Source organism: Nomia melanderi, chromosome 4 (genome assembly GCF_051020985.1).
Source record: "Nomia melanderi isolate GNS246 chromosome 4, iyNomMela1, whole genome shotgun sequence".
Classification (NCBI taxonomy): Eukaryota; Metazoa; Arthropoda; class Insecta; order Hymenoptera; family Halictidae; genus Nomia; species Nomia melanderi.
The window spans coordinates 1537620-1563904 of NC_135002.1; the positions used below are offsets into that span (position 1 = coordinate 1537620).

General features: G+C 40.9%; 1 protein-coding gene across 1 annotated transcript; it reads right to left on the reverse strand.

The window, feature by feature from the left end:
* LOC116428202 (prohormone-1) lies at positions 1-26024 on the reverse strand. Its single transcript, XM_031979543.2, has 3 exons — positions 25894-26024; positions 17937-18059; positions 1-1990 (listed from the first exon to the last, which is right to left on the reverse strand). The coding sequence occupies exons 2-3, from the start codon at positions 18045-18047 to the stop codon at positions 1823-1825; spliced, it is 279 nt and encodes a 92-aa protein (XP_031835403.1). The 5' UTR covers positions 18048-18059; positions 25894-26024; the 3' UTR covers positions 1-1822.
* Between the last annotated feature and the right edge of the window lie 261 nt (positions 26025-26285).

Consider the following 26285-nt stretch of genomic DNA (forward strand, 5'->3'; position numbering starts at 1 on the left):
TTTTGTAAGATGAATTTTCTTATAGTGTGATCTCTTGAGTATGTTCACCGATATGGACACAATTAACTCAGATATGTTTGAACTTCCGTGACGAAGCTCGGTAGGATCGTTTTCCTCGATCGATCACGGGCAAATCGTCGCGTTTCTAGAAGTCGAAGCTTGTGTTTCGGAAAATAGAGCGGATTAATATCGATATTACTTCCTCTATCGACTTGCTCGCGTGATCTTTCGCGAGGGTAACGCGCGAAAACGATCCTGTACGATTTATCGCGTTGTACATCTCAATTCTATCGGATTTGCGGTTTCGCGGGCGTTCTGACAGAATTCTCGGGCACGCGAACGGAAGGACGGGAATCTAGCCGAAGGATAAATTGGACGCAGACGAGGAAATATCTAATTCGCAGAAACCTCTACAAAGATCCTGCAATCGTGAAACAAACAGTCGTTGGAACTTAACGAGACTAGCGATCGGGTGTCCTACAAAATTCGTTAACCTGTTCACCGACGACTCACTCAACCTTCTTATCACCGTCTTCAACGTGAAACTTCACCTTTATTTCCAAAAACTACCAAAGTCGATTCACTGAATTCATTTCATACTTTCATCAGCAAATTTGAAGCTATCGATCCGAATTCTACAATATCCGAGCATCAATTGCCTTCCGTCAGCACGATAACAAGTGATCGAAACAATAGATCTCTAAAACAAGCGTTTCTCGAAGTCGATTCACTGAATTAATTCCATATCTTCATCATCAAATTTCAAGCTATCGATCCGAATTCCTCGATATCCGAGCATCAATTGCCTTCCGTCAGCACGATAACAAATCTAGCGATCGAAACAATGGATCTCTAAAACAAGCATTTCTCAAAGTCGATTCACTGAATTGATTTCATACTTTCATCAGCAAATTTGAAGCTATCGATCCGAATTCTACAATATCCGAGCATCAATTGCCTTCCGTCAGCACGATAACAAATCTAGCGATCGAAACAATGGATCTCTAAAACAATCATTTCTCGAAGTAACTCAACAAAACAGAACTCGAACAAACACACCTCCCCTTAACCAGTTAACACATTGACTGCCACGTAAACACTTATCAAAACTCCCATGTACTCGAAACGGTTTTCTCTATCAACCAGAAACTGGGAAATCAAGATTCTTCTTAATAATTGCTCCATTATCTTTCTTACATCTCATATGTCCAACAAAATTCGGTTCGTTCGATACGTCACGAAAGAAATGTCCACGTTTCTGTAAAATATGTCACCCGAATTCGGGTGACGTGCAGTCAAAGTGTTAACTGTGTTCGACGAGTATTGGCGCTTAACGGTGCCAACTTGTTCAACGATGGATTATTTATTTTCCAAGACAAACATGTAATTCTTCTCCGTTTCACTTTAGTGTTTTAGGATACATTTCAAGTGCATTTCATTATACACTTCATTATTCGATTTCATCGCGCGCAATGAGAGATTTTTCAAACTAAACTCCACACTTAACTGGTTAAGGATCTTAACAACCCGTTTCTCTATCGCAACATAAAATCCACCGTTTTTCGCAACGCAATTCACTTCCGGCATCGTTACTCTCTGCGATTTCGCAGCGAGATGTCAACGAGCTTTCAAGCGACAAGAAAGTCGGTCGGTAAACAGGTTAAAGAACGAAAACAAATCGACCGGGGGAGTCGCGATGCAAGTCGGCCGGAAACGGACGTCGGAAGCTGGCTGGCCGGGCCGGGGGAGGGACAGACGGAGAGTTCAGAGGGAAAAGAGAGAGAGATAGGAAGCTTTTGCCGTGTCCTATGGGGGTGGCGGTCTATTTGCCGAAGCAGGAGACCGCGTTGAACGCGCACTGCTTCCAGTAGCTGCGTTTGCGCTGCAGCTCGCCGTTGTCCAGCTGGCTGCGGAGCCGTTTAACGATCTGCGATCTCGTGAACAGGTAATTGATCAGGGCCGTCTCCATGCTGCCGTCGTCGTCCACCAGCTGAAACAACAGGTCCCCGTTCTCTACTGTCTCCATTTCTGCCGGGCGAATCTGGCGGTGTCTCTTTCGATTTCGACAGTGGCAACGAGAGCTTTCTCTTTATCGAAATTTGCGAAATTCGGAAACAAGTCGGTTTCAAACCTTTGTCGACGAACGTCGATATTTTGAGATGAAATTTTCGTATTTGATCAGGTCGTGGATGAATGGTGTAATTAGTAGAGTACAAGGGATCGGTAGATTTCTTTTTTTATATTAATTAATTGATAGGTGAGTCAGTTTTATGTGTTGAAGTTGCATGTTTCAAGGAATCTTCGTTCTTAAGGGTTAATGAGAATTGTTTTCGTTAAGATTCATGGAAATTGAAATGTTGATATCTATAGAGACTTTCTATTGGATGTAGATGTGTGTTTATATATTGTTTATATCGCGGAAATTGTAGCTTCAAAACGAGTTTCTGTAATTACTGCAAACTTTGCACTCCAAATTCGCCCTTCTTCGAATCAAGTACCTTCTACATATATATTTTAAGGAAACATCAAACGTTTATTAGTTAGTAATTAATATCATCGTGCTAACATGCCGAGGACACAGACAGCTAAACACTCTGATGCATAGCAAACATGAAGCTCGCGAAGGAAACGGTTTCTGCAGGATAGGAGAAAGCGTGCGCAACTTATTTGAACGTCTATCATTTAGCTAACTATAATTACTATTTACTCTTGCCCATGCAAAATCGCGTAGGAAACATTTATACACGCAGAAGCAATATGAGCACGGTTATTTACGAAGTTCGCTTGATCAAAGGGAACGAAGACTCACGGGAACGGCGCATAAAGGGAATAAATCGTGCCGAGAAGACAGTATTAGAAGTAATAGCGACAGTCCGGATGATCAAAGAGCTGCAAAGAATAATAAAATATTACGGGAAGTCGCATGAATCCACGGAATCACCCAATGAATCGCCGCGAACGATCAGCCGCGCAGAAAGGAAAAATCGATGGTAAGTTTCAAATAGTAATAGATTCAGCTTACTATTGGTTAACTCGAATGGCCTGAAAACCATAAAAATTTATCTCATCGCCTAACGCACTGTTGTAAAACGCTCAACCACAAAAAAATCGGGAAAACGCTTGTATGCTTCGAAGTGTAGTATATTTAGGTTAGCGTTCGTTAACTTGGTGCGGCGACAAGATGGCGCCCAATATGGCGCGCGGACGCCGTTACAATGGCAGTTACGCGCGGAACGAGTCTCCTGGGTCATTTCACGGCGACGGAACGACGTTGACGAACGTCGACGAATTCGCGTGCGTTCAGTCGTTAGCTAACTATCGACGAGATAGAAAACCTTTGTAATAAATATAAAATATAATTAAAACGCATCGCGCTCCGAGTCACCCGATGAAAACTTATCGATTCAAATGGTTGTAATTTCGCAGAGAAAAATCGTACATCATCACTCAGGATATCGCTGGAAAGAGGAAACTTCAATCTACAAGACTCTATTAGATACGATTAAGAAAGAAATTTGTTTAACTTTTCGCAAACGTTTGAATGGAAAACCAATTCGTTTCGATCGAAGGGAAAGTACCATTGGTTTTTCGTTTGACGTACAATGCACAGCATCTGTCGAAGGAAAATCGCTCGGCAGTAATAAAGTAGACGCTCGAAGTTTTCGAACGGGCTCGGGCGGGCACGAGGATTTTTCACGAGGTTACAATTTGAGGAATCGATGCATTTTCATCGAACGAATGGTTTACCGATACGCCCGGTCGAGTTTCCGCGATTTTTTATAATCCACGGTGCAGGCTGCCGCCGTTAATGGCCGATAACGCTTGATAAGGCTCGAACGCGGAAGAAGAGCGCGCAATGGCGCCGGCGAAACTCAATTTGCCCCCTCGAGCTCTTCCGATCCGCGTGACGGTAAATTCATAAGCGGGACGCGCGGCTGTTCGCCTTCGAAAATTAAAATATTCGTTTACGCCTCGGCCTCCGCGCGCTGCGCCGCGATTTTCCGATCCTCGGAGCCCCGCGGATTTACTAATGGAACGGGACCGTTCGCTTTATGAATTTACCGGACCTCTTCTCGCTGATTCGTTGTGAAGTTCATCGACGAGTTCGCAGTAACCAGGCTCAAGTATTTAATTTACGGTAACGGGAATACTCTCTTAAACGCCCTATTATTCTGTGACCATTACTGCATCGTATAGTCGAGTTATGAAAGAAAAGTTCTATAAGATTAACGTTCACATTAGATTCTCCTAAAAGAACAATGAGAGTAGAAGTTGCAGAAGAGAATAGCAGATCGAGGAAAAAATGCAAAGGAATTAGTAAATTTGTAAAAATGGTACCGAAATTTGTAGAATTTGAAGGAAAGGCAATAGTAAACACAAATGAGACACTACTAACATTAGAAAAACAACAATGAAATGAATAGTAAGAATATTAGTACACCCAGAATAGAAATGACTGGAATTGAGTAACATTTCTGCTCAGTAATCACTATCACTATTGAATAATCAAAAATGAAGTCGCAAAATTTGAAGGAAAGGTAACAGTAGATACAGAAGAGAGTGTTAGCGTTAGAGAAACAGAGCAATGCAATGAATAGTAAGAAGATTAGCAAACCTAGCGCAGAAATGGCCAAAACTAAGTAACACATCTCCACAGTAACCACTATCACGATTGAATAATCAAAAATAAAGTCGCAAGATTTGAAGGAAAGGAAACAGTAAACACAGAAGAGAGTGCTAGCGTTAGAAAAACGATCGAATAATCAAAAATAAAGTCGCGTTTCACCGGCGATTTCGCGCACGTGCGACGAACCATTGTGCACGCGTTACACGTGTCTCGCAGCGCGTGAATCCGTCGAAATTCAGCAGCGCGCGGGTGGGCAGCGAACGAAAACGAAACGCCGCGTCGCTTTTCAGACGGAACAACGGTCGGAAAAGTTTGGGAAAGTTCGTCCGGCGCGTGGCATTCGCGACGTCCCGGGGAATGATAAATCAGGCTCCATTTTCCTCGGGCTTCTCCTTTTTCCGACAAACCCGCGCGCGACGAGCTGTGATTACAGCGCGGGGGCTCGTTAATATTCAAATGGCGCGCGCTGTTTTTTTCTCGGGACCGCGAATAAATACGAAATAAATCGGGGAAGCTTGACGCGGCTGGGCTGACTCGGTAACTCGCGCACGACCGCCGCTCGAATATGCAAATTTATTTATTATTTACCGCGGGGCGGCGTCGTTCGCGGGAGGGCGGATTGTTCGATAAAGAACGCTTAATCCGGCAAGACATTTCGGTTTTTAAATCGGCCATTTGGTCGAGCACGTTTGCATTCGGTTTTTCTGGCTTTGAACTTTGGGATTTACGGAAAATGTTTTCCGTGGCTTCGGGAGAGAACGCTCGCGGATGCTTCGAAATAATGTTGGGTCGTTAGTTTTCGGTGTATCTAGTGATTACAGGAATAATACGGTTTTAACCCTTTGCGGATGAAGATTAAGGTATACAAAATTTGTCGGCATTCCTTCGCGAAGGGTTAATATCGTTCTATTTTTAAGAGAACTTGGAGCAATCGAAAGGGAAACTGGTTTGCCCACTCGATGGAAAGTCGAATGGCAATAAAATAGTCGCTAGATTCCTAAATTGCGAAGTCTAGTATACTTCTAACTAATAAAAAAATATTAAACAACAAATCCAACCGAATAAACAGCCTCAACAGTCTGCGACCCTCAAAGTCTCCAAAAAACCGTCGAACTAACGATTGAATCCACCTTATCCACACTTCCCAAGCGAATTCCATATTGGCTCCGTTTAAAGTATCTATCATTCATCCCCAAAGTTTGAAAAAAATCATTCCAAAAAATCCGAACGCGTTTCCATCGGAATTCTACGGTTTCCAGAGGCAGGGTCGGGAGGTCGAGAAGGTAAATCGGGTAGAAGTCGGGGTGCGTCTGTCGGTTCGAATCGGATTAAGCAGATCCCGGTCCCGCGGAATCGTTTCTTTGCGTTTCCGGTGGAACGACTCCGTTAAAAATTGCATTCGTCGGCGTGGGAACGCGTCGTTTCGCGGCGAAAGTCGGAGGCGAAGCTGGACGAGCGGGCACGCCGAGCGAAATCGGATTGCCCCATCGGCCGAGTTATCGATTATCGGATCAGCCGCGAATTTATCGGGCTCCGCTTGACCAAGCCATCGCCTAGACTCTTCTGGAGACGAGGCCTGCATTTCCGTGTTCGCCGAGGGAACTTCGAAACGACGGGAAAGCGAGGGCTGTGCGTTTCTCTTAGCTTTTCGCAGACCTTTGGGGTGAACTTGACGGTCGACTTGATTTTGGTTAGATGTTCTGCCATTTCTCGATGTATTCTTTTGATATAATATTTTATGTAGTGTATACTTGAGAACTTTAGTGGTTTTTAAGTGGTGGGTAAGCTGGGAAAGCTTTGAATTTCGGTGAGAGGACAGTTTCGGTTATTCTTTTACAGACTTTTGGCGTAAATTTGACGGTCGACTTGATTCTGGTTATCTGTTCTGCCATTTCTCAATATATTCTTTTGATATAAGGTATTATATAGTGTATACTTGAGAATTTTAGTGGTTTTTAAATGTTAGGTTAGTTGGGAATGACATACGTTGAATTTTGGTGAGGAAATGTTTTTGCAGTTGGTGTTTTTTCGGTGCGTTTATTTGGAATATAATGGTGTCGGGTGGGTAAATAGAGTTTTTGGGGGTTGGAAATGTTGTTAAGTGAACTGGGAAAGTGATATATTCAATTTTGATTGAATTACATAACTTTGATGCGAGTTTCCGAGCGGAGAAGTCGGAAATTTGCATAGGTAAGGGTTGATAACTCTTTGCCAAAGTAATTGGAAGGTTTGAGCGATTTAAAGTTATTGAATATTACGTTATGAGAATGGATATATTAAAATTACGGTACAATAAACTTTGTTATATAATAACATAATAGTAACATTACCACCATCTATCGCACAGTCTGTAAATAATAAAACTACTCCTACCACCTAAACGAATTTCTATAGGTCAAGGTTCCACGGTCGACCTTTCAACCAACGCCACATCCCGCAACATTATTAAATAATTTCGTTGTTCCACCATTGCACCCGTCGCTCGCACGTGCAACAGAACCTGCGGCGACCTCAACAACAGAAATACTCGAGAGATCAACGGGAAACGGTAGAAATGTAGCGAACGAAAGGTGAACAATTGAAAAAGAACGGCGCGAGGTGGTTCCATTTTTACGGTGGAAGGGACGAAATAAAGATCGAGCGAGTGCAGTCTGTTACGCAAGACATTTACCATTAGGGTGGGTTTACGCGTAAGCGCAGCAGTCCCTCGAATCCATTGAGTCAACTACAGTAATTCAATTTGGTTTCAACGTGTTAAACAAAATAGCTTTGTTACCATATTTTGAGAATCAACGGAACCGTTCGTTCAAATTTACCCTAAATTCTCCCCAGAAACTCTCTCAGCAACCCACGTAAACGCTCCATACTAACTCGCAACTCGCAAATTCCCGTGTCCAATGAAATGGGATCGTTTATAAGCAGCCTCCGTATCGGTTTACACACGTCGCGTTCGCAATATTCAACGAGCAGCGCGCGAGATTGGCGGCGCACGCTTGAATGGCAACTGTCGAGTGTCAGAGCGCGTTGTTAGAGATCGCTCGACGTCCATTGTCCGCCTTATCGCTCGCGCATTGTCTCCGGTTTCGATTGCTTACGCGTAAACGTACTTTTTGCCTGAGCAGGAACGTCGCTCGCGGAAGCGACACAGAGTGTCTCTGGAGCGCGTCGCGCTCCGCCATACCGAAGTCGCGACTTATACTGGCGATGTTAAGGCGGTTACCACTGCGAAGGGTTTTGCAGCTGGACACTGCAACGCACCAGGCAGGGAATAAACCCCTTCGTCACCGATCTTAAGGATCATTCGAAGGGAAGACCGTCCCGGTTGGGAAGCGACCCACTTCGCCACGAGGAGGCGGGGTCGCCAGCTTCCGCTCGGTCTCTTACGGTTCGGATACTCGCGTGTCAGAAAATTTAGCGATGGGAACCTACTCCCTGGTTTGTGAGGGAAGATTGCCCATTGCCTTCCAGCACGATACGGTTTCTCCGAAGGAAGAGGAATAACGCCTGCGTTATCGTGTATGGAAATGTTGCCGGTCCTTGGTCGTCTTCTTCTTTCTTCTTCTCCGTTATGGTCTCTTCGTTGTCTTCCTGTCTTCTCGTTGTTTCTTGTGGTCTTCTTACTTTGTTTCTTCTTCGTGGCCTCTGTGGAAAATTTCTCGAAGCGTGCGAAAGCCTTTACTGTTGTTAGAGCCTTCACAAGGCCAGGTTGATCCGGTGCCAGCGATGCTCCTTTCGAGCGCTTCCTTTCTGCTTCCACGAAGGGGCATTCGAAGATTGTGCGCCGAACGGAATCAGGTTGTTGGCATCTGCATGTAGCGGTCGCAGAAGCGACGGTACGAACGCACCTTGACTCGCGCGTATGCTAATGTCCAGGGATTTCCGGGGACCGTTTAAACGTATCCGAGGCGAGTCCTCTCGCTAGCGATCCCCTGCTTTGCAATTCAAACGAGTTACGCAACGGAACGCGCGCATTGTTGCTTCGAACGGAGCAAAGTGGACGGTTTTCCTGGGTTTCTTCTCGTTTCCGTGTTACACCTCGCTCGCCCCGTGTTCCTCGGTTTCGGCGAATGTCTAGATTATCTGGAATATCTTGGGAAATAACGGAGACCGCCTGCTGTGCGCGTAGGGGAAGTTACTTCAACCTTTGCACTCGGGAGGTGAGTCACTCGCTGTCTGATTTCATACGGTGGAACTATGAAGTCTGATATTCGACCCCTTTCACTCGCCACTTGATTTCAACCAACGAAATTATAAAATTTGAAATTCAATATTAAATTATCTATAATCTACTGACATATGGAACATCGAAATAAAATAGTGTCGTCGCTTAACCCTTTGCAGTCGAGAAGTGACTCTCAGTCGCTTGATTCGATACAGTTAAGTTCTATTCAATAAACGAGTAAGTTTCCCTTCACTCTTAGCGTGTAATTATTTATTTATTCCTTCAACTTTCCTTTCAATTCACTTATTCCCTTCTACCTTGCAGCAACCTCTCGCTAAAAGTCTACTCTTCGCCAAGTAACATCTTTTCCTTCTCCCCACGCAAACACTTTCCTATCTCTAAAATATCCTTCCTCCAATTCAAATTTCCTGATCTCCCTCTCGTTTCTCTCTTTTATTCTCCCCTGCATGTTCGACTGCTTTTTCTTTGCATCATTTACTCAGCTTCATCAGTCAACGAGAGCACTCCGCTGGTCGCATCTAAACGTTCTGTTCAAATGTTCCGTCGCGAAGAAGTTCGCCGAGGGAGACATATAATGGAAACCAGCGAGTGCAGCCGTCGCGAAACAACTTCCTAAAACTCGTCGGGGAATATTTAGCGAACGCCATTCCCTGGGACTTTTATGTCGCTCCGACACCGTAAATTAACCAAAGTTCCCGAGACCGAATCGCGAGCGCGAAACCCATACATTCCAGATGGCGCTGCAGTCCCGAACATTCCGCCTTGAACGCAAAATGGCGACCGATGCGTATAAATGGCTTCTCGATGATTTTCCGATTGTTCGATTGGTACTCGTAAAAATAAGTTCATTGTTATGCGCATGTTTACTGAAATTGCTGTATTGTAACTGGTTCATAGGTATGCAACGAAATGTTCGGATATTTTCACTGAAATTGCAGCTGGAGTTGTCTAAAATTACTCTAAATGGAACATGCTGATCAATTACGATTGACTTATTCGTGAGGTATTTTAATTATGTTAGGAAAACGATATTTATAATTATATCGAACGATTTTGGAGAGCAAGCTGTTCGATTAGGATTGATTTATTGCATAGTATGATATTGCAGATATTAGGAACTGCAAGTGAATAATTCAACGATTCAAACACTGAGAGCTTCCTATGTAGTTTCCTTGTTCTACTATTTAATGCTTCGATACATCAGCTTCTTTATAAGAAATTTTCAACTTGAAGCATTCCAAATATCAAATGAAACGCAACAAACTTTAGGAACTGCAAGTAAGTAATTCAGTGATTCAATCACTGAGTGCTTCCTATCCAGTTTCCTTGTCCTACTGTTCAATACTTCAATGCATCAGCTTTATGAGAAACCCCTGCAAAAGTTTGAATTCCCATCCGCGAATGATTAACTTTCAACTCGAAGCATTGCAAGCATCAAATGAAACTCAACAAGATTTAGGAACTGCCGCTCGAAACGAGACGTCTCTCGAACTCGTTACAATGAAACCGTCGCGTACCGTTGTAAAACACGGCGAATGATTGGAAAAAGCAGCGCAAAGACGGCTCGTCGAACACAGGCGTCTCGTTACAGCGGCGAGTCGCTTTGTAATCCAGCTCGGCCGGTCGCTCGTCTTTTTTCCGCGATTCCGCGCGGAAGACTCCGCTCCGAGGGAAAGAAATTTAATTCGTCGCTTTGAAGCCGTCGGGCGCCGTTCATCCGGCGGCTGTATTAAACTCTTAGAGCCTCTTGTCCCCGCGGACAATTAATTACCGTGAAACGATACCGTTTCCGCTTTCTTTCGCGCGCACACGGACGCCGGATCAATGGCGTTCCGCGCAACAATCGGATTTTATGTCGTACCGGGACCGAGTCTTGGAGCGTTCCCGGTCGGGATCGATAGATTGCGGTGTCTATAAAATTCTGGGCTTATCGGTGGGAGGCGATAACGCTTTGGGGAACGGCGAGACACGTGTTTTGCGCTGTAGAGTACCGTGGAATTTTAGAGGCTTAGCAACAGTTGCGTTCTTTCGATTCGAACGAGTTACGTTTTGGAGATTGGTTCGGAGATTTTGTTTAGGATCGTTTGATATTCCGTTCTGTCCAATTGTTAGTTTTGTAGGAAAGTAGATTGGATTATGGGATAATTTAAGCGATACTCTGTGAACTTTGCGATTCAAAGGAATGAGTTCGAGAAGAGAATTAAATATTTCTTCGTGTTCCGACATATTGCTGTTTTTAGAAGATACTTTTACAATCGGGACGAGTGGAATAGTTGCAAAATGGCGGGTATAAGATTGGTCGTTTCGAATCATCGAGTATTTCCAGCGTTAATGACACTGGTCCGTTAACTGTGCAGTTTGTTTCGCGTATGGAGTCCGATGGAGGAAACTAATTGCTTGATCTGTGCCATTAATTATTTGTTAATTTAATCCTGAGTGTTCGATGGCCCAAGCAGATCCAGTCACGGGGGTAATTAATGTGGAAAACTTCCCGATGGAACTCATAGCTCGCTGTCCGGTCCGGTTTCTAAGGGAAACGGAGAACGTCTCGCGACCTCCTCTACGGGTTAACGAAGGAAATTCGCTAGAGACACACACACACACATATATATATCAAGAAGAAGAAAAGTAGCGAGAGAAATAATAAAAATACAAAGAAACTAGGAAAAAGCAAGTAGATCACAGACGAAACCGAACAGAAAGAGACAAAGGTAATTAAAAAAATGGAAGAAATTCAGAGAAGTAGACAGAAATAGCCAGAGAAATAATAAAGATAAGGAAAGTAGGAAAAATCAAGTAGATCACAAAGAGGAAACCGAGCAGAAAGAGAGAAAAGTAATCAAAAAATGAAAGAAATTCAGAGAAGTAGACAGAAGTAGAGAAATAATAAAGATACAAAGAAAGTAGGAAAAATCAAGTAGACCACAAAGAGGAAACCGAACAGAGAAAGGCAAAGGTAATGAAAAAAGCGTTGATACACATAGGAACAAAGAGGAAGGGTAAAGTGGGCGGAGACAAAGAACTGATCAAACTAACGGAGATTAACGCGCTGCAATTACCGTCAGATATTACACGTGGTCCGGAGTGTACGTGGCGCGAGCATACGGATCTTCGAGGACGAAGGTATGCCATTGTGCCGGATCCTTTGTCTTTGACGGTGTCGAGGACGCGCGAGGACTAAGCGCCCTATCTATGGATTATTAGATGCAGCGTTAATTGCGCGCGTCCTCGATGCATTACGCGAGGAATTCGCGCGACCACTTCCAGACCTCTTCGATATTAGCTAAGGACATGCGAGTCCTTACGCCGCCGACGAGCGTGGGCGTGCTAGGGGACTGTAGAATTGGCCCTCGACCGATTTAACCAACTACCGATATTGGGGAAAGAAGAGATCGATGGGTTCGATGGGTATTGGCAATTGCCTTTGCTTGGTCAGGGATTATCAATTATTCTTTGACGACAGAGGACTTGATGTAGAAGTTAAAAAGATAAAAATTCTAATAGATTATTTTCGATTTCTTCAGACATTCATTATAGTATTCGAGTCAAAGCTATTTATTTCCAAGATCATTTCGAATACTCAATGCTTTTAACCCTTTGAACTCTGTAGGCTCCAATATTGCACCAGTAATATTAGATATTTAAATGAATGTTAAAGAAACTACCGTAAATCATTAGATTTTCCACGCATCCAAATTTTGTACTAATAAGGAAAATAAAAGATTAATAAACTGAATTATATATCGATCGCTTAGATAATCGAACAAAGGAAACTATATTAAATTAAATCGTTCGTTTGCGAATCGGCGTTCCAAATATGAAAATTTCATCTCGCCGAAATGTCGACGTTCGTCGACGGTGTGTTAAGGAACGGTCCGTCAACGACGCAACACCGGGACAACTGTGTCCACGACAGACGCCGAAGGGAAAGCGAACTCTCGTTCCGGAACAGAGGGCCGAGCAACAGGTTTCAGTCGTTTTCGTCGTCGGGCTTCAATCCCGCCGTCGCTAATACCGATTACAGTAGTTTCGTCCGTGAAATCCGAGTCCGAGCGACGCAGCTTATCGCGGGACGCTTTTCAAACGAGGATAGTATACTTTAACTTCGCGAGAATCGGAAATGCATGGAAGATTCTTTATCCTGTTACGAATTCTGCCATAATAAAAGGAAAACCTTCGGCAAGCAAACTGAACTTCTTGCCATACTTAGCTCTGCGCTTTCAAGCGCATTGTAAATTAATTATCAGTTGCAAATTCGATACAATCCCTTGCTAACAGAGATTCTAAGGAACCTTCAAGCATAATCTCTTATTATCTCCTCGGAATATTCACAAGCTTTCATAATATCTCTCAAACATCCAGATATCTTATATTTATAAGATAAACTGAAACCTGAGTTTCAAAGAATTTCACGATGAATCTCAATCAAGGTTCACTAAATATTCGGATCTTCACTGGAGAAGTCGAGGCTTCGTTTGAATTAACAAGCAAATGTCTAGATGAATGACTCCTTTACTGAAATATATCATGAAGAACGTCATTCTGAGTAATTTTCTGTACATATAGTAGAAAGTCTCTCTTCCTTTTGGAGTTACATATAAAATTATGTGATAAATATCTATGTGAGCAATAAGTAACACTAACAATAATCAGTATAACTTTGAAACATGTCAAAGGAATTATTCCGAATAATTTTTTCCTACATATATATAATAACAATAATCGATAATAACATCAACACTAACAATAATCAATATTATGTTGGAACATTTCAAAGGAATTATTCCGAATAATTTTTTCCTAGATATATAATAGACAGTCTATTCCTTTTGGAGTTGTAAAATTGTGTAGTATCTGAATAAGCAATAACTAACGCTAACAATAATCAATATAAGCTTGAAACATGTCATCAAGAGGATTATTCCCCATAATTTTTTCCTACATATATGATAGTCAGTCTTTATTCCTTTCGAAGTTGTAAAATTACATAGTAAATATCTAAATGAGCGATAACTAACACTAACAATAATCAATATAAGTGTCTCTTCCTTTTGGAATTGTAAAATTACGTAGTAAATACTCGAATAAGCAATAACTACCACTAAAAATAATCAATACAAGCTTGAAACATGTCGTCAAGAGGATTATCCCGAACAACATCTGTCCACAGACACGTCGATTGTATAAACTTCCAACTGCGACATCTTGAAATGTCAAACGCATGACTCAGGGCATGCCAGTATCTCGGCATCTACCCCGAAATACTTGCAAGTCAGAAACAAACTCCGGTTCCCGCAAGAGCCCCATTCACCCGAAACTTCGGCCGATCCCCGCATTAAAATTCTATCCGACGCGTTCCCTTACGCTCCCGCTACGAAAACAGACGTCGACGAACGTATCTGCCTCTCCGGTTTCCCTTTTTTTCCGTTTTAGGGACACGAAGTGTCCCCTGCGAATCGACTGAACGTCAGGGGACGCCGACAGGCTGACGCTAACGGCCGCCATATTAAAAGAAGGCGAGGAAGGAAGTGTCTTCCATTTGTCGCGCCGCGCGTGGCCGCAATACGGAATGCTCGGGTATATAGATAGCTGAAGGTCTCTATACGCGAGCGGACTCGTTTGGGAATGTGTTTCCTAAGTAGCGATGGGTTTGAGCGTTCTTTGTTTGGTGCGCTGGAGGTGCAGGTGGGAGATGACTGATGTGTAGTGGAGTGGAGTATTTCTAGTTCATTGTTTTATGGTTTCGATGGGCTACTTGCGATTGTATTGATGAATTAGGAATGTAGAGTTGGGAGATGATTGATGTTTTTTTGATTGAAGGTTTTGATTGGTTACCTGATATTGGCGAATAGTAAATTAGCGATTGAAAGTGTTAGGAATTAGGGAATATGTAAGTAGAGTTGGGAGATGATTGATGCATAGTGGAACGGTGTCTTTTCGATTGAAAGTTTTGATTGGTTACTTGATACTGGCGAATAGAAAATTAGTGATCGAAAGGATCAGAGATGAGAGAATATTAATTAGAGAATATTAATATTAATAGAATGTTAAATATTATATTTCCAACTAAAAGGTTTCGAATTCGGTTAGAAATTGTGTTTAGTAAAAACAAGAACCGTATTTCATGGATTGCAAATAATCCCTTCAAGACTTGAAAACTTCAAGACTTACTAAACAACAAAAGAAAAGATATACAGAATAAAAGGCAATCCCCCCACAATGGCACAAGTTGACGTTACATTGTCTCGGCAAAATCACGCGGCAGTCAACGCGTCAGCGTTTAGACAGTTTTCCGAAGCTGTTCCGAGCGTCCGCTTCGCAGGAAGGAACACAGTTAGCTGCCGTGACGCAAGCTGGATCGAAATGAGGTTCAGCTACGGATGATGTCGCCAATCCGCTAATTAATTGTCGGATGAATTAATATCCGAGCCGGCGGGAGCGGACGCTGTCTTAAACCGCGGCACGCGTCGATCGATTACTGACGCAACGGAAAGAAGCGGAAAGAATCCGCTGAATGCTCTCGGGAAGAAAGAATATAATTAGACGTTAATTGCAGTGGAATCTGAATAGCACGGAAGAATAGAACAGGAGAATTGCAGTTATTGTGCTCGACAATGAAGGAAGCTCCTTCGAAGCTCCTTCGAAGCGAAATATGTGGAGACACTGGATTTCGCTGAGAAAGTAATATTGTCCTTTGAACTTCATTCGCTGGTTTAGCCCTTTGTAGTCTAAAAGTTTTTTAGTAAAAATACGCAGTATCATTTGACGAGATATAAATGATATCCTTTGAAACTGACTGACGAAGAAATCGCGTATAAATTAAGACGTTGAGTGGAATTGCTTGGAAACAATTGCAATAGGAAAATTGATATTGAGTCGGAATATTTAGAGAAGCTAGATAATAGTGTGATGAGCACTGGAAAATCGAAAGATTAGTAATTATTTGTAATAGTGTTTTCCTGTGTTACAAGGGAACGTTGACTGCCACAGTGGTGTGATGATTTGATCTTCACAATTACTTGGAAACAATTATAATTCGAATGAAAATGTGTAACAGCGTGAATAACTAGGTAACAGTGTAACCTATGAATTGTTACCAAATGATTCTTAATTGTTCCTGTTTATATTTGCTACAAAATAAGTGATGCATAAATCGCTGACGTTGTTCCTGGTAGTCAATCTTAATGTCAAAGAGTTAACACTAAAACAACGTCCCATCGTTTATCCGTGCACCGAGACAACGGTTGCAAGTGGAACAAGCACGCGACTGGTCAGACAAGGGAAGAACGCGTTTGTCGCGTGGACGGTTTCAGGAATTAACTCAATATTTCGCGACCTCAGTCTTGAGTTTTCGAACGATAGAAAATTCTTATGTTTTTGTCAAAATAAACATATTTCATTTCCATCAATACCACAATAGGAAAAATTCAAATGCAGTACTCCAAGAGTTAAAGTGCATAATAATTTGAAAAGGACTATATACAATGAAATTCATAACAATGTGTCCTATAAATATAAATGTTAACATTCATGTAATTTTTCATCGCAATGGAAATGAATGCTATGAAGGCGTTAAGGATTGATCAGTTTCATTCTTCGTGGAGAAAAGTTGTTAATTTCTCAATGTTAAATAACTAACCAAGACTTGTACACTGCGAACTACACCGTTTATATTTATCTGTATTTTATTCAATTATTTATTCCTATGCTTTTTCCAAGTAAAACATATCTAAACTCCATTAATACCACAATTATAGGAGGTTCCTGTAACGAAGTAAACGGTTCATTCGAAATCTAGATCAAGACCAGCTGTTCTAGTTGGGCGGTCTCGGTTAGATAAGTTGTCTTATCGGCTGGTCGCGCGTTCAGCGAGTTCTCCGAGGCAGCGTTCTTCCTGTTCGCGATCGAAACGAGTTCAAGACGTGCCCGGCCGTTCTCTTGGGCGAAAAAATCGGGGCCAACGGTTGGCGAGACGGTAACGAGGCCCATTTGTCGGCGGTCGAGTGTCGCGGGGCGGCCTGCTACTTCTAACGAGACAGCTGCGCCCCTTTCCAGCCGTCTCGCTAATTTTTCTCCCATGGTTTCCGTTACTAACCGCGACGCGGACGGTTTTTCACTCGGCGCGAGGGCGATTTCGTTGAATGCCGACGAAGCATGGGGAACCTTGCCGGAGCGGTTGTTCAACCATGATCGAATTCCCATGGGAAATGCGGGAAACGGCAATTATCTGTCGGCTTCGCTGTCTCCGGGGTATACTGTGTCTTCGGAATTTTAAAGGCTGATGTTTAATGTCTGCCGGTTTCGCGTTTGGCTTCGTTGAGGATAGATTCGTGATGTTTGCGACGATTTTCGTAGGAAGTAGCGAGAGTAGAGTATTCAGAAGCGATTCAAGCTGCTGGTGAACGATGTTTGATGATAGGGGAGTTTCTTGAGAAATAATGTGTGGGATGATGATATAAATTCAAGTGGATCGATAGTGTAATCGAACTAGATCACTAGAATTAGTGACGTTGGTTTTTTTAATGAATGAACAAAAACTGGGATGGAAGAGAAATTGGAAGTTATAAGAATAATATTACTGACAGTAACTATCAAGCTTTTTGATAAATAATGTATATAATAATAATATAAATTCAAGTAAACAATTTCTAGTATAACTGAACTAGTAGGCAACTAGAATTACTTAGGAATGTTGGTTTTTTGAATGAAAGAACAAAAACTGAGATGGAAGAGAAAAGTTATAAGAATAATATTACTGACAGTAAATTATAGTGACGATTTCAAGTTCCAAATCTATCAAGCTTTTTGATAAATAATGTATATAATAATATAAATTCAAGTAAAAAATTCTTAGTATAACTGAACTAGTAGACAACTAAAATTAAAAATGCAATTTTCCTAAATTAACGAATAAAGACTTAAAGAATTAATGAGTAAATGATAACAATTGCAGAAAGAATGTTACTAAATAAAATAAATTATAGTGATAACTCGAAATTTCAAGCGCACGAAACTCCCCTTTCAACTTTAACGAGAAGCGAACGAAAAATGCTGGGTTACTCTGTGGCTGACCCAATACGTTCCCATTCTACTGGAAGCATCAGGCTCAAGCGTTTCGTTACTTACGTCTACCTCGTTCAAGAGTCGATCTTTATCGGCGGTTGGAAGCGCCGAGGACCAGTCGATCAGCACCACCAGGACCGCGGCGATGAGAACGGCGACTCGTAGCGACGACATGATCCTTTTAATCTGAAACCAGATGCCATCGATCGATCAGTCCATTGAAACGTCCGATTCGGTCTCTGTGCTTCGTACCAATTGCTCGTTAACTTTCATCGAATTTTGGGATTACAGTGAATAGATTTCAGTGACGTTTCTTGGAAATGTTTTTAACAATATTCATGTGTTTTTGAGATAATTGTTTATTCCAAGACAGGGTAAACGCGACTGAGATTTTTAAATGTTTGAATCAAAACAATGTATTTCCGATTGTTGAGAAATTAGAGATTTTTGAATATTTGCTTTTAGAATATTCAATTAATAATAATTAATTAGAAAGTACTAATAATTAATTAAAAAGAATATTCAAATAAATCTAGAATTGCCGATTCTAACATTAATATTGTTCACGTATTGATATTAATATTGACCTCGAAAAAGCATAGTATTTAAAATGGTATGAAAAAGTATTTAAATCGAGGCAATATGTTTCCGAATATTGAGAAATTAGAGACTTTTTATTAATGTTCGTGATTTATAAAGATTCGAAAGAGACTGAAACAGTTAAATATTTAACGGAAGCATTTCTCTCGTGAATTTTAGAATAATTAGCATGGGAAGGGAAAATTGATTTCATTTGAAATCTAAAATTGCCGATTCAAAGATTCTATCAACTATTCACGTATTATTGATATTAATGTTAATCCTAAAAAAGTACAGACTTGACTGAAACTTTTAAATATTTAAATCAAGGTAATATCTTTCTGAATGCCGAGAAATTAGAGATTTTTGAATATTTACGCTCGTTTCATAAAGATTCGAAGCACTTCCCTCGCGACTTTTAGAACATTCAATTAACACGGGAAGGGAAATTTGATTTCATTCCAATTGCAGGATTGCCGATTCAAAACATGTAAATCCAGTGTCCGAGCGTTATTATGCGAACTCGTGTGCCACTTCTTCCTCAAGATAAATATTCTTTTTCAAGAGAGACCTAGCTGCGCCGTTCTCACGTGAGGGAAGCTGCCGAGAAGAGGAAATCCTCGCTGCAGGGCTCGTGTGTTCCCTGCTACACGGCACTGAATTACGAATTTCGTAAGAGAGACTAGCTTTCAACTCTTCGCAGCTCACTGTACAGGAAAATTATGAAGTATAATATTTAATGTTATGACTCGTAATGCACTAACATGTGAAATATTCAAATAAAGCATCTTTCTTTCATTTATGTACGATTTCTCATTAACCTGTAAACTGTCGAATTTAACAGTGCCACGTGACCCAAATTGGCCTTAGCAAACGCAGAGAGTTACAGTTACGCTTCAGAGAGTTACAATATTATATGTAAAATATATAATATTAATCAAGACCTAAACAATACAATATTCAACACATAATATTACACATAAAACCATAATTTCTATTGACTCAGTCAGTCGAGTGCAAAGGGTTAACCCTGTGCGGACGAATGTCGGCACTTCACCGAGATCAAACTTCAATGTTTGTAATACTAAGTTGCAAACAAATTATTCAACTGCTCAAACAGCAAGAAACCAGTGCATAATGTCCTTATTCCATATTATTTAGGCATTCGATGTGTGATTTTGCAGAATCTATAAAAAGTTTTCTATAGTTCAGAGAATCTTCGTCCGCAAAGGGTTAAAACTGCGATACTACACAATTGTAATAATCTGTACGAAGAATAAAAATGAAAATTTCACACAGACCATAAGAAAAGCCTGGAGAATTCACTTAACTCGTGTTTCTCCATCGTCGAGCAGAAACTCGGCGGAGTTCGCGTAAAAATCGAGCATCTGCTCATCGATCGCGCGTATCGCCGTCAACGACGCAACGTAACGTTCCTCGTGGCAACACGGAAATAACGAGTCCCGTATCTTCCCGGCGGGAAGCTGTAAAACCGGCTGAACGGCTGATTCGTTCGTTGATTATGCGTCCGAGATTGCGTTTCGTTTACCGAGCGCGCCGGGGGAAGCGGATTTACACCGACGAACGAGGGATCGCTTTCCTCTTCTTGTTTTTACATACGCCTTTTTTTACCAAACGCGTCTGCCGGACAGAGTAAACTGTTAATCGAGGCGCGGAGGTATTTTGGAGAAACGAAATTTCGAATCTCCGAACGAGTTTCGAGGTGGACACGAATTTCGAGGTCTGGAGACAGTGAAATGAGACATTCGAATTAGTTTGTTAATATTCGTTGTTTATTCGTGTGACTGAAATGTATAATGTTTGTCAGAGATGATAGATTGATCACTTTGGATAATGATTTTGGAAATTTTGGGAGATCTTTGATATAAAATCAAATTTTTGTTCGAGATCTGTTGGAAGAAAACTGCAAATTTTGCGTAATAAGCGAGTTACGTCGAATGACGGAAGATTAACAGTTTCAACGTCGACATTTTGACGAGACGAAGCTCTCATTTTTGGAATGCTACGTTGCAAATGAATAATTTAATCAGTGAAACATTCGATTCCTCTATTATTCAAGCGTTAGATTTATTTACTGAAAGTTTCGAACACTATAAAGAATATTCGTCTGCAAAGGGTCGAAAGCGACAGTAAGATCTTGTAAGCCCGGGTCCAAAGGGACCCAGGCATTGCATTGATCGTTCGTAGATCGAGAATGGTCCATTGGATCCTGTTAGGGAGCCAGCGTAACGATCATTGAATTAAATGGCCACGCTGTTTTTCTTAATTACGGCTCTCGGGAGGTGCAGAGACGCTGCCGGCGGCCAACGATCGCTTAACGAGAACGAATGGAGTCCTGACGCAGCCTCGTTATCGCTGTAATCCGTTCTGCTCCGACGGAGGAAATGCAAACAGGATTTCGAGGATGGTTCCTGATAAAACTACACGTGTCCTAGCGTATCTTAATAGTTAAGCAGACAAAGAATCACGAGTTGTATTTTTCTACGGATGAAAGAAGGCCTAGGGCTTTCGCCCATGTCTGCAATTGAAGAAAATGAGTACGATGGAAGCTCTAGCTATTTTTGTCCCTTTTTAGAGAATGCAATTTAATCTTTTGCATTCGAGAAATGGCTCTCATTATTTGATATGATATAACAAAATTACAAAGTGTTATAATTCATAAAACATTTTTCTATGGATGAAAGAAGGCCTAGGGCTTTCGCCCACGTCTACAATTGAAGAAAATGAGTACGATGGAAGCCCTAAGTATTTTTGTCCCTTTTTAGAGAATGCAATTTAATCTTTTGCATTCGAGAAATGGCTCTCATTATTTGATTTGATATAACAAAATTACAAAGTGTTATAATTCATAAAACATTTTTCTATGGATGAAAGAAGGCCTAGGGCTTTCGCCCACGTCTGCAATTGAAGAAAATAAGTACGATGGAAGCTCTAGCTATTTTTGTCCCTTTTTAGAGAATGCAATTTAATCTTTTGCATTCGAGAAATGGCTCTCATTATTTGATTTGATACAGAAAAATTACAAACTGTAATAATTCTTAATTTACATATGTTTTCTCACTAATTCCTTTCAAATAATATCTCTGTATCATTGGAAAGTGTCGAACGTTTCCAGTGAAAAGCTTCCAAGTGCAAAGACTTAAAATCAATAATGTATTTAGAAATTATTGCTTTGATAAATATTCTATTTGTTATTCCACTCAACTACAGCGAAAGCCCTATCTTTTCTTCTATATAAAACGTAATTTTCCACATTATCCACGTACTCTTTTCCCAATCTACTTTCACGTTTCCGTTGACACAGCCGATTGACTCGTCATCGGAATCCATAAACTAAGAAAAAAGGAATTCGACAGCCGTTTGACCGGTTATAAGGGTGGCACTAATTAATCTCCAGCGGCGAGGACATTTTCGCGGACGGACGAAAATTTCACGGCGTGTCGTTCTGGCGACGACAGCCGGCAGGGGTGTTCATCAAGCAGAATCGAGCTGTCGATCCGGCTGACGAAACCGCCTCCCTCCACCGACCGCTGTGTCAACGACACACCAATAAAACTAACGTGGAGAACCAGAGGCTCCTCGAAACTCTGGCGTCTCGCGATTAAATCGCGCGCGGATATCGATCCTCTCGATCGCGTCGCCGCGCGACACGCCGAAACTCGACTGTTCGAGTTTGTGCAACGAACATTGAATGTTACCGACATGTTAACCCTTCGCGGACGAACGTCGACATCTTGAGATGAAATGTTCATATTTTGAATACTAAGTTGCAAACGAATGATTTAATTAGTTGAATAATAAGAGATCAGTACGTAGTTTCCTTTTTTAAGATTAATTACGCAATTGATAAGTAATCCAGCAAGAGATCAGTGTATAGTTTCCTCTTTTTATATTAATTAAGCACATGATAGGTAACTGAGCAAGAGATTGCTGAGAAATCAAGAGAACAGCAAGAGATCAGTACGTAGTTTTCTTTTTTTATATTAATTAAGCAATTGATAAGTAATCCAGCAAGAGATCAGTGTATAGTTTCCTCTTTTTATATTAATTAAGCAATTGATAAGTAATTCAGTAAGAGATTGCTGAGAAATCAAGAGAATAGCAAGAGATCAGTACGTAGCTTCCTGTTTTTATATTAATTAAGCAATTGATAGGTAATTCAGCTTCGCCCGCTGAAGCCTTTGCATATTTCAAAGAATCTTCGTCCGCAAAGGGTTAATATTCTGTGAAAGTTTTCTTCGAGCTCGAAGGAAACGGTTTTTCGGCCGCGATGACCGAATACGTTTCAGTTTCAACCAATTTCAGTTTGCGGTCCGTGGCTAATTGCCCGGAACACGAGCACGCCCCGTTGAAATAATCTACGGTCGCGCTCCGCGTATCCGTGTCGTTTCACCTGCGATAATAATAATATCCCTCCAACGGTTAACAGATTATCACAGGAACGGAACGAGGATTATTCGCCGTGCCGATTAAGCGGATGCGCTCGCGACGATTCGGTCTTCTGCCGGCTGTTTATCAATCTATGAATGACTTAATGAATTCACGAGGAAGTTATCGTGGATATGTAATTTGTCTGTTGTAAATAATTTTGAGTTCAAGCAATTATGAACTGTAGGAACTTCTCGAATTCAAGTAATTTCGAGTTCAAATAATTATAAATTCTTGGAACTTCTCGAATTCAAATAATTTTAAACTGTGGGAACTTCTCGAATTCAAATAATTTTAAACTGTAGGAACTTCTCGAATTCAAATAATTTTAAACTGTAGGAACTTCTCGAATTCAAATAATTTCAAATTCTCAAGAATTCTCGAATTCAAATAATTTCAAATTCTCAAGAATTCTCAAACTCAAACAATCAAAAATTCTCACTACTTCTCAAACTCAAACACTAATACATTCTCAAGAATTCCTCGATTCAAATAACAACACATTCTCGAAAAATATTTCTTATCTACCAAATTACTATTGTCCACATAATAATTCAAAACTGACATACTTATTTATCAACTCTTTGGTACGAAAAATAGAACATATTATCTTACGTTTCCAAGCTAACTTATCCCTATAAATCTATTTACTTTCGGCAAGTAACACGTTTAAGAGACTCAGCGAAGGGAAAGTTAAATCTATTACGTGTTCAGGAAAGTTCACTGGGATTAGTAATCCCGTGTCCGCCATTTTCGCCGTTTTCGAGGCAATTTCAACTTTTTTCGCGGCGTTCGACGCGTGCCTGAGAACTTCTGCGAGCGGCCACAGTGTGCACAGTTAACTTCGCGAAAATGGCGGCCAATATTCGAACCAGCGTTAGTCGGCGAATGTGTGCGACGTTTGTCGAGGATTATCCGGGAAATTTAACGTCAAGACCACCGGTTGACAGCGAAATTCCTTTTAATTTCGTAGCCAATGCAATTTCATACTCGACTTTCGATGAAATATAGTCGATTTCGTGTTCCATTCTCGATAGATCGTCGTTTGTTCGCACGTTTGTATTGTGTTTCGCGATAAAATTTGTGGGAATGGATGTATTGAGTGATGAATGTGTGTGCAATAGATGAATGACGTTACTGTGTGTGAGCGCGTTTTGAATGAATGTTCAAAATGGAATATTCTAGATTATATTGATTTTTTCCATATGTTAATAATGTTCTTTTTTTTATGAATCTAGAATATTCGAAATATTGAAGTTAATGCATGGCAATGAAAGAATGTTCTAGAAAGTGTTAGTGTTTTATTGCGAGCTGCGATGAAATAATTATACTGTTTCAAATAAAATTCTCTTTCTCCTACAAATTTGTATTATGATAAAACTGTGACCCATTTTCGCGTCGTTTCGAATTGATTGGAACGTTATATGAGAAAAATAAGGTTCCATTGAACGCGAATTATTGGTAATTTAATTCCAAAAATTGGATATTGAATATCGCACCTCGAGGGTATTATTCTTTCGATTGAATCGCGCCTTTTTTGCATTGCCATTGGCGTAAGTTGATATGAATTTGAATTGAATTAAGTTGCGATGTAGAGAGAACCAGCGAATGGTTTTAAATTCGATTGTTCTGGGCGGTGTTCTTAGGAAATTAAATATCGGACGATGTGATTGTGTAGTGGTGATTAATATTGAATTGTAAGTCTGAAATGTTAAACGTTGAACATTAATATTGGATATGAAATGTTGAGTTTTTAGGTGTAAGGTATATTGAATATCAAATACTGAAAGTCAAATTGAATTATTTTCTGCAAAGGAAATATCGAAGAGTGTGATTGTTAATGTAACTGTGTGGTAGTGATCAATATTCAATTGTAAGTCTGAAATGTTTTAGCATCAAATGTTAAACGTTAGATATCGAACGTTCGATATGAAATATTGAATTTGAAATCTACGTTATACCAAACATTCAATATCAAAAATCCAATACCAAATACTAAATGTCAAATATTAAACCTTAAATATCAAACATACATCAAATGCCAACAACCAACCATCAAATACCAAACACCCTGCTGAATCAAGTCAAAAGTCTCCTAGCCGAAGTAAACTTAACAAACCCCAAAAAGCAATCGAAAGCAACGAAACAAGGAAAATATTGAATTTGCAAGTCTGAAATGTTAAACGTTAAGCATCAATATTAGATATGAATATTGAAGTTTCAAATGTAAGGTATATTGAATATGGAATATCAAATACTGCAAGTGAAATTGAATTATTCTTTGCTAAGTGAATATCCAATAGTGTGATTGTTAATGTAACTTTGCAGTAGTGATTAATAATTAATTGTAAGTCTGAAATGTTGAACGTTAAACATCAATATTAGATATGAATATTGAATTTTCAAATGTAAAGTATATTAAATATGGAATATCAAATACTGCAAGTCAAATTGAATTATACTTTGCAAAGTAAATATAGGACAATATAACTGTGTAGTAGTGATTAATAATCACTTGCAAGTCTGAAACGTTAAACACTAAATATCAATATTAAATATGAAATATTGAATTTTCAAATGTAAGCTATATTAAGTATTCAATATCAAATACGAGAAGTCAAATCGAATTATTCTTTGCAAAGTAATTATCGAACAGTGTAACTGTGTAGTAGTGATTAATCACTTGCAAGTCTGAAACGTTAAACATTAAGCATCAACATTAGATACCAAATATTAAATTCTCAAATGTAAGCTACATTAAACATTGAACATCAAATACCGTAAGTCAAACAGAAAATTGTTTCAAAATGAGTCCCCTCGAGCAGCAGAGGGACGGAACTCAAGCAGAAAGTTCGGTAAGCGCCGCGGGTAACCTACTTCCCGAAAAATCTCTCGCGAGAAGTCACTGGGCACACACGCACGCACTCCGCCGTACACGCTCGTCCGACTTGTCGGCGCAAAGAGAGAAACGTGGGAAAATCGTTCGAAATACCTCGTGCGCAGCGACGGAGGGCCAGGGGGCTGGTGTCTCGGCTGAGTCGCGTTGTTTTTCGCGGGGCGGCTGCAAGGATCGGTGCCTCCACGGGACAGAGTGACTGAGCTTGCAAGCACGCGACCACTTTATATCGGAGACGGACTGGGTCGGAGGCGATGGTGGTGGTAGCCCGCCGCTACCGGTCGACACGGTGGTGGAAAACTCAACCCCCGCCACCGGCGAGCACTGCCGCCGCTTTCGAAGCCACTCTTTCGAGCGGCACGCGCTTCGCCGACCGATTCTTGCGCCAGGAAAACAACGCTGATTGGAGATGAATGGATTCGACGTTCGATGTTCGATGATTTCCGAAGGGTTTCTGGGTGTTACGGTGGGATAGAGATAGGAGGTAT